Raw genomic sequence first — 9,735 nt, forward strand, 5'->3', positions numbered from 1 at the left:
ACCCGCTTTAATGTGAACTACACCTTCAAACTTTCCCCCACTCTCAGCGAATTTTCTTATTGAGTCTTGGCATTCAGTAAAAGTTAGTATCCTTTTCAGAGTATGATTAATCATACTCTGTAGAGGAGTTGAAGCAGATATTTCTGTCAAAATTGCACCCTCAGGAAAACTTTTCTGCCTTTTATTCTTAATTTCATGAAGTAAAGGATAAATATCTGCAATCTGCTTTATGGATGAATTTCTGATTATTTGAACTGTTCATCAGAAAGATCACAATTTTTAAGCTCAAATCATTTTCAATCTTCATTTTTATCAGAAATCTAACTTCCATGCTTTTAAGTTTGCCAGGATTTATAGCATTTTTCATGACAAAAACAAAATCTTTCATAGTAGGATTTTAGGAGGCTTTTCTTATTGAAGCTAATGCCAATGCTTCAGCAGGATGTTCAGCCAACTTGGCAACCTTAAACAAGATAATATTTGATATCTAAGTGAATAAATTACTTTATGAATTTGAATTCAATTGATTTATTACTAACTTAGATCTTTTGCTTCTCTCGCTTAGATTTTCCCAGTCCATATTCTTTCTATCTGAAACTGCTTCAACATCTTTTCTGTTAACTGTTAATACTTTATCTAACCAGGTTCGCTCATGTTCTAGAAATCTAGAGAAGGTTCTTGAATGTTTTAGTAATTTAGATTTGAATTTACACTTAAATATTGGTAAAGTTTTCTTGAGATTTGTCATTTTAGGTTTATTAGTCGTTTCATCGTCTACACCCTCCTATCTACTAAACTCAAGTAGAAGAGCCTCAAATAAATTATTATAATTAATTCCTAACTCTTGAATAAAAGGAACTAAATGTATTCCTTTCATGATGAATGTAAGTAATGAACTATTATTCGTTATTTTGTACGCAAGTCTTATATTTAAACGTTTAATTCAGGAAGTAGACCGCGTCAAATCATGCAACATTTTGATTTTTGAAGTTTGAAAATTAGCATGATATTTTTGAGCATTAGCTTTTAAATGTTGGTTTTTGAGTTGTGAAAAATTTCCTCTGTAGTTCTAATTTAGTGTGAAAAACTTGTGAAAAATAATTAGTACGAAATTTTACCTTTGACTTTTTAAAAGGTTGTATATTGAATCTGGGCAAGTTCGGGCAAATGATTTTTTTTTTTGTTCTGCTTTCATATTTACCTATCAATGGGAAAATGTTAAAATTACCATGGAATCTTGTGGAATCTTTTAGTTTTTCCACCAAACTTACGATTAAAGAAATAAAAAATAATCGATAGGGGGCAATTTTTTTAAGATCTTAGGAATGACACCTAAAATAAAAATGCAGTGTCAAAAACATTGTTTTACTGCATAGTTAGTTTCTAGCAATTGCTTTCATTTGGGGGGGGGGGGGGGGTTGCCAGTTTTTTTGAATTTCGACTCACTGTGCGGCAATTACCTGTACCAAACTGGAAACTTTTTGACAATCTTTAAATGATTTTCAGTTTGACTATCGCTTTGTACCAATACATTTTGAAATAAGTAATACATTTTGAAATAAGCAATTAGAAAATCTCTCTCTTATCGGTTTATACAAATTCTTACAAAAATTTTAATGTATACATACTGACGTAGCAATTTAGCTTACCCTAACCCTAATCCTACTGTTAAAAAGTTTTTTTTCCAAAAACAGAGAGAACTTTCCGGTAGACCTAAAAAACAGTCAGAACTTTCCGGTTGATCTGTAAAGTATTTTACTTCTACTAAATACTTTATTCTAAAAACAGTGAGAACTCTCCGGTAGACTTATAAAGCGTATTACTTCTGCATATTTGTTCTGCAAATTAGGAAAATTATGTCCTTACAAATATATTTTATGAATAATTTTATGAGTAATTGAATGGTTTACTCTTTCCAAAGTGTTTTCGTTTTTTTAAAGCAATTTGCAGGAAAGTATCATTCCCTATTGCACTGCAATTTGATAAATCACATTGCACTTTTAACGTAACAATTCATTTGACGTCATTTACTTTTGGCTTTATCATTTTTTGCTTTTATATCTTCGAATGTCTAGCACCAGCTAATTTATATTGATTTTAATGAAAATGACTCATTCTGGCAATAAGCTTCGTTCTTCAAAAGTAGGCGGGGAACTTTTAGATGGGAGAAATATTAAAGATCAAGCCGACAGCAAGTCTGAGTCAGATAAAAGTGCTTGTAAAATAAATGATTACATGCTGTTATTAAAACGAGGCTATGTGCTTTTTAACGACCGATTAGGTGAAGGAACGTACTCAAAGGTTAAACGTGCTTATTCGAAAAATCTAGACTGCGATGTTGCTATAAAAATTATCAATAGAAAAATTGCACCAAAAGATTTTTTAAAACACTTTTTACCGCGAGAATTAGAAATTATTGGAAATATTTCGCATCCAAATATTTGCAAGTTTTTCGACGTGCTTGATGCTGGAAGCAAAGTATACGTGTGCTTGCAGTTAGCGCAAGGGGGGGATTTGTTAGAATACATAAAAAAGCATAAATTGATGCCAGAAAGCATCGCTAAACAATTTTTTTCTCAGGTAAGTAACTTTTATTCCAAAAATTATATTTTTGTTAAAATTCCTTTATTTTATAGGTTAGTGTAAAGTTATAGTTATTTATTATAAGTGCTCGTCCAAATCGATCTCACCTTTTTTTTTTTTTTTTTTTCTATTTTAGATCCTTGATGCTGTAAGGTATCTTCACAGTGTAAACATTCTACATCGCGATCTAAAGTGTGAAAACATCCTTATTGTGGACGAGCTGAAACCTCTTATAGCTGATTTTGGGTTTGCGAAATACGTAAAGAACACCGATTTAAGTAGAACATTTTGCGGAAGCTCCGCGTACGCGTCGATTGAAATCCTTAAAGGTATCTTTCACACAAATTAGTAATTCGTGTTACTATTTCTTTAACATTAATTTTTAAAGTTAGATGAAATAACAAAAATAGTAAAAGCAATACAATTAATGTTAACAATAGAAATACCGATAACAGTTTTTTAAATTTTATCTGCATTAGGCATTCCGTATGATGGAAAATGTGCTGAAGTATGGAGTTTAGGATGCATTCTTTACATTATAACAACAGGTAACATGCCGTTCAACGACCTTGATAAAGTTAAACAAATTAAGCAAATGGAACGTGGGCCAGTCTATCGTAATTTGCAACAACCTATATCAGAAACCTTACGGCATCTGATATCACGTATGCTCGAAGTTAATCCTAAAAATCGAATCACTTTAAAAGATATCGAAAAACTGAAATGGATGAATGAGTGATGGAAAAATGCTTTATAGTTTATTTTCTATTCTCAATGAGAGTTAAAACAAATATAAAAATAAAGATATTTAAAAGTTTATAAGAATCTTTAACGAGAGATTTTAGGAGAGTTATGGGCCTGCATTTTTTTAAGCTAAATACTGGATGTCCGGAGCAAATAGTTTGTCCAGTTCTAGAAAAAGCTGCTCTGGGGCCTGAAACTAGATTGTCTTTGGATGCTTTGAATACTCTGATTCCTCTTTATTGTGTAGGGTTCCATGCTTTCATGAGCTAGCTTCTAGTTACATATTACACACTTAATTCTCATTTTGTCCGTTTCAAGCCGAATTCGAGATAAATCTTTATATAGATCCACTTTTTTGGAGAGTATAATTTTTTTTAACTCTTCCTGGCGCTTTGTCATAATCGTTTGTTTGACTAGTCACTATAACATTTTGAAAATTTCCTTTTTTGCTTAAACTAGCGGATTGAATATACCAGTTAAAAATTTAATAAAAATAAACAAAAAGAAATAATCACCTTGTTAGCAATCATGTCTAGTTGCAGGACATGATTTTATATTCCTTTCTTGAACCAAGACGTATCTACAGTTTAATTGTTCAAAAGTTTTTTTACCTGATAATCAGAATAAGTCTCGCCTTTAAAGTCATAAACTCATATTCTTTGTTAAGAATATGAGTTTATGACTTTAAAGGCGAGACTTTTGCTAAGAATGGAGATTTTTAATGGACAGTAAACTTCGATATCTCGAAATTAATTTAAATTTCATTTCGAATGAGTTTTTTGAAAGAAATTAAGATTTCTTTAAATTTTATTAAAAAGTCTTTCTTTATATATTTATATTACTTAATGAAATTAGTTTTGTTTATTTGTAGTGATGTTTGAGAGTTTTTAGCACTTTATCATTTCTCTTAAACACTAAAAGTAGAGTGAGCTTAGCAACATCTTGTGGGGTTTGCAACCCTTAATTTAGGAAATGCTGCATTAAGAATTTAATATAAATAATGAATTATCACTCAAATGAGTTGCACCAAGGGTAGAGCTTACTTTTAAACCAGAATTAGATATCTTATTTTTCATCTTCTCATAATCATGCACAAAACGTAATCAGTGTATCTGGTTGCCTGATACTTCATCATATAACCCTAAGTGAATAAAAACAAATTTTTTAACTTAAGTGATTCCACCAGTTGGTTAGAAAATATGTGTTTCCAAGATCAATAAAGACGATAATAAAGAATAATTCTGTGTTGATTAATATGATGTCAAACTATATGTTTGGTTATATTTAGCATATGATATTAAAAATGCAATTTTAAATACGAGATAATAATTTTTGGGAATAGAAAAATTGCTGAAAATGTAATAAAAGCAAGGCAATACTGCAATCAATAACAAAAAAATATAAAAAAACTGAAAGTATGCAAAATAAAGCACGTTCAGGCCGTCCACCAAAAACAACATCTAAAGAAGAATAAGCTTATTGTATGAGAAGTAAAGTGAGAACCTGTTATTTCTGCCAGAGTTATTAAAGAGAAACTAAGCATCAACATTTCTGAACGAACAACGTAGACTTCGCTCAGCAGGGTTTTTTTGTGGATCTTGTGTCACAAAAAAAGTACTTTTCAAAGCCACTAGATTCTTGGAAATCAATTTTGTGGTCTGATGAAACCAAATAAAACTAAAGAACTCCAAGAAAACACCAAATGTATGGAAAAGAAAAGGGAAACCCTTGGACAAAAAAAATAGGAATTAAAATTACCAGGAGCTGGATATGTAAATATTTTACAATACAACACCCTTTATTAAAAAATTAGGTTTACCGGGTCAATTTGTCTTCCAACAAGACAATGATCCAAAACATAAGAGTAAGATTGCCAAAATATATTTCGAAGAAAATGAAATAAAATTGTTGAATTGGCCTGCTCAAAGTCCGCATATCAATCCAATTAAAAATTTGTAGTATGATTTGGATAACAGAGTTAATAGGGAGGAGCACAGAATCAACAAGTAAAATTTCTTTTTAGCTTTGGAGGCAGCTTGGCAAAGTGTTCTTCAAAACTATTTAAAAAACTTAATTGATTGTATTTCTCGTCGCTTGCAAGCAGTGATCGATGGCTAAGGATTTCATACTGAATATTAATTAAGTATAAAACAAAAAATTCGAATTTACTTCATAAAACTTTGATAGCTATGAATACTTTTGATGGTTCCTACTATCTTAATTTTAAAATAGTTTTCTTTTTTTTTTAAAAAACAAGATTTAATTTTGCAAATATTATAGTTTACATTGTTAATAGTTGTTATAATAAATTTTTTTTTTTAGTTTTTAAACTTATTTAGAGATAAAACAATCGATTTACGTTTTTCAAAATCGTATATTTTTTGTTAGACTTTGAAAGCCGTCAGTTTGGCGACGTTTCTTAAATTAAACGAAGTTGAAATCCGTTAAATTTCGAAAAAAAAAAAAATTAAACGATGTCGAAATCCGTTGAACTTCGAAAAAAAGTTTATTAAACGGTTATGAAAGCCGTAAAAAGCTGTAGCTTTAACTTTTAGTCGACTTTAAAAACCTTTTAAAGTCGCTAAAACTTAATTAAAACGAGGTTGAAAACCGCAAAAAGTTGAAGAAAAATCGTATAAATTTGTTTACATTATATTTAACGATTTTGAAAACATAACTTTGTGTATGTTATTAAACACGATTTAAAGATTGTAAAACATCAAACAAATATGCCAAAGAGCCATTGCTCGCTGGTTTGGCAGTACTTCCTGAAGGAATACAGGGAAAATAAGGTCAACATCGACCCTGAATGGTCACCTGGGGTCTAGCCATAAGGATGAATACATCAAAATGTGCTAGAATCAAAAGATACGAGATGAGACAGAAGCTACCAAGGAGGACAAAGCTGAAGAGGTAGAAGATGAATTAGAAACTGTTGGCACTGGTAACTTAGTTAAATAATGCATGTTACGATGCGATGTAGCGAAGTTATATGACTTCATGTCAAATTTGTATGATTTTTTATTGATGTAAACAACGGAGTACCACTCAACTTCGCGGTGACATGGAGCTCATGATTTACCTTGCAACTGACAATCAGCCTTTCTACATGTGTGACTCTATCCCTTTCCAAAGACTGCTTGCTCACTTTGACTCGAGGTTTAAGGTTAAAAGTGGTGCCTGCATGGCTTGCTTCAAGTTTTATCTCTTTTATAGGAATCTGCAGATGGCCATGAAGAGCATGTTTGATAAGGAGCTTCCTCATTGCAACTGAGTTGCAATCAGCACTGACATCTGGACCTCACGCAACAACAATCCATTTGTGACGGTGACTCTTCATTACATCACCAAGGAGTTTGTTCTACAAAAGGTAGCTGTTTGAGTTGTTCCATTCCCAGGTAAGCACACTAGTCAGAACATTGCTACTCAGTTAGACAACCTGGTTAGAATGGTCAAGAAGCGGTTTGTTGTGTGTGATCAAGCTTCAAATATAAAAGCTGCGCTGAGGGAGTCAGAGACTATTGCTGATCTTGAAAGTGGTTCAACCATGTGCATTGACCACAAGCTTAACGTGGCCCTGGAAAGGACTGTCAACAAACGAATACGAAGTTTTATGACTTAATGCCAAATTTTTATAAATATTTTTCAATTTCAAACGAAGTTTTCTAAGAGTTTACGATTTCATGCAAAGTTTTTTTGCGAATTTTGTGTGCTTCTCTGAGGGTCAAAGAAATTAGAAAAAACAGTGTCACTGGAGTAGATCTTTTTATGATTAAACTCATTGTAGAGCTCGAGAAACGATTCCCAAGAGGAGGATATGACATCATGTCTTATGTTATAGGCTGCCTGCTACACCCCTTCTTGAAAGGCCAACAACTGCACGCTTTTGGTGTCAGGGATGAGATTTTTGACAAGTTGGAAGCCAGTCATCCTACAATAGCAGACTGGATGTTAAACCAGCAAGGTATAATCAATGTCTCAGATAAGATCACTCATGAGCTTCTTGAAGATGAATTGTGGAAGGCAGCAGCAGAGGAAATAGCTATTAAGTATAATATTAAAAAAATTTTTTTAAAGCTAGTTAAATATACTTCTACTAATCTTAATCCAATCGAACAAACAAAGTCATAAAAATTTTAATTTGAGGATACAATGTCATACGGGGGGAGGGGGACGCCCAATTTAAAGTTAAACAAACTTTTTAAAAATTATTTGAATTTAAACAATTTTAGATTAAAGTAAGCGAAGTTATACAAAGTTTACTAAACGTTTAACTTCCTTTCTTTTAGACTGTGTCCAGTCAATTCAGGCGGACAAATGCTACAGCTAAGAGGCCACCAAGTATCTTTGAGTGGGCAAAATTCAGAGAAACAACTGTGATAGATTTGAAGGTTGATGTCCTTGACTGGTGGAGGACACATCGCAGAGAGATGCCCATCTTGGCACGACCAGCACGGGAGTATTATTACCTGCCAGCCTCAAGTGCCTCAAGTGAGCGGGCCTTTAGTGAAGCTGGACAGGTGGTCTACGAAAAGAGATACAGGTTGTCTACAAAAACTACTGAGAAGTTAGTCTTTATCTACCAGAAGTTCGATCTCTTAAACTCCTTTCTACCAGTTTGGGAATACCACTCCATGGAAGAGCAAATAGCAGCTAGACCTGTTCCAGACAGAGATCAAAATGATGATGATGATGATGATGATGATGATGATGATGATGATGATGATGATGATGATGATGATGATGATGACGATGATGATGATGATGATGATGATGATGATGATACCGCCACATTAAGAATGAAATTTCCAGCATTGTTGAACTGGAAAGGCGAGACACACATCATTTAGGCTCCCAAGGCCAGGAACTAGAATATTCTTTAATAAAGGGTAGCATGCTAGGATTATATTAGATAAGATAATATGCGAACAATTTTTTCACATGTTTAAGGGATTGGATTTTCGAAAGTTAGAATGATTATTAAATAAATGTAAGGGTTTTAGCATACCTTTTGTATATTCTGTATTTCTGTAATGTTACTGTTGTGTATACTTCAAATTTTAATTAAGAAATTAGAACTTAGAAGAGCAGAGATTGCTAGTATATACCAAACCAGTTATCACTTGACTTTACTTTATATCGATGTCTTTGAACCTGAACATAGGTAGCTTCTCATTGATTATAACTTTTTCCAAATCTAAGGGATAGAGTAGGAGTCTAGGTAAATGGAAGGGAAGAGTATAATATTAATAGTACAGCCACATACAAGTTCAACTTAAAATATGGCTTATCACTTCGCTTCACTTTAAAATTTTTGCTTATAGAACTTGAAGTTGAAGTCATTAAACTTGCACAGCTTAAAGAGATTTTTTGCTATCAAGAAGCCATACATCAACAAGAATAATCAGAAAAATGGTTAAGCTTGCACATGAACATGTTGACTCGCAACAAATACATCGATGAGTCACATTTTTCTTCTTTTCAAGCAAAAACCTGTCTTCAAATTTTCTCGTTCATTTATACGGCATGCTTTTCCAAAAATATACCTCAGAAATCGTCAAAAAAAACCGCAAACACATACTAATAATTTTTTTGGTTTTCACTGATAAAACTATTAAAATTATTAGCTTCGTAATCAATTCCTCACCAGGGGCAAAGAGTGATCGAAAGGGACTGGAACTTGGTTCCAGCCATAAGCAACCTGAACATGGAGGCCGGGGTGGTCTAAACCTGGCCTAAAACTTTCCCTGGGAAAAATTAGACGCTTATGCAAATTTTGGTGAGGATCGGATCAAAACTGTGGTTTTTTTTAAAGAACACACATCATATACACACATATATACCTATACAAACTTTGTATCACGATTTCATGTTTTACTACTATCCAAAAAACAAAAACGTGTTGTCGCAATTTAGTTTTAACTTTATAACTTTATATGATTTTTGTTTTAGCTGACAGTTCAATAAAAATCTTCATTAGCGTTAATTAAAACAATATTTAAAACCGTAATGTTTTTAGATTCTTAACGAGTTGTTGATTTTACTATTTACCTACTTAAAACATAAATTTTGCGACTGTTGTTGACGATTATAACGGAAACCGAATTTACCGGTTAATTATAGTTGAGCATACTTCCTGAAAATGATCACTATTATTCTCTTTGCTGCGTAATTCATAAATGCTAAAAGTAATTGATTAATCTATCTTCTTTCTGTACAACATCTCACCATTTTTTTCCTCTAAAAGAAGAGAAATCTCTGCGAATTTCAATTAAAGAACGTTCTTGTAATTGAACTTAGAATATAAACGAATTTGGTTTTGGTTTACTTTACGTGGTTCATAAACATCTTTCATCACAATAAAATAGACGCATAGATTTTCTTGTAAACTGATAAGTTTTGCTTGTA

At 32.3% G+C, this 9,735-nt stretch overlaps 1 protein-coding gene across 1 annotated transcript; it reads left to right on the plus strand.

Moving 5' to 3' along the window:
* The first annotated feature begins 2,016 nt into the window (after positions 1-2,016).
* On the plus strand, positions 2,017-3,344 carry LOC145181768 (testis-specific serine/threonine-protein kinase 3-like). Its single transcript, XM_080056928.2, has 3 exons — positions 2,017-2,580; positions 2,720-2,912; positions 3,063-3,344. Exons 1-3 carry the CDS (start codon positions 2,101-2,103, stop codon positions 3,320-3,322), a joined length of 933 nt encoding a protein of 310 aa, XP_079913054.2. The 5' UTR covers positions 2,017-2,100; the 3' UTR covers positions 3,323-3,344.
* The last annotated feature ends 6,391 nt before the right edge of the window (positions 3,345-9,735 follow it).

This window comes from Hydra viridissima, unplaced genomic scaffold, assembly GCF_058129835.1.
Source record: "Hydra viridissima isolate aposymbiotic clone 2 unplaced genomic scaffold, HvirCarnegie_v1 scaffold_14, whole genome shotgun sequence".
NCBI classification, from domain to species: Eukaryota; Metazoa; Cnidaria; class Hydrozoa; order Anthoathecata; family Hydridae; genus Hydra; species Hydra viridissima.

Bases quoted from the DNA above. Each gene is read 5' to 3' on its own strand.
- LOC145181768 (XM_080056928.2), top strand. From the start codon at position 2,101: ATGAAAATGACTCATTCTGGCAATAAGCTTCGTTCTTCAAAAGTAGGC. The intron at 2,581-2,719 runs GTAAGTAACTTT...TTTCTATTTTAG, and splicing joins CTAAACAATTTTTTTCTCAG to ATCCTTGATGCTGTAAGGTA. The intron at 2,913-3,062 runs GTATCTTTCACA...TATCTGCATTAG, and splicing joins GTCGATTGAAATCCTTAAAG to GCATTCCGTATGATGGAAAA.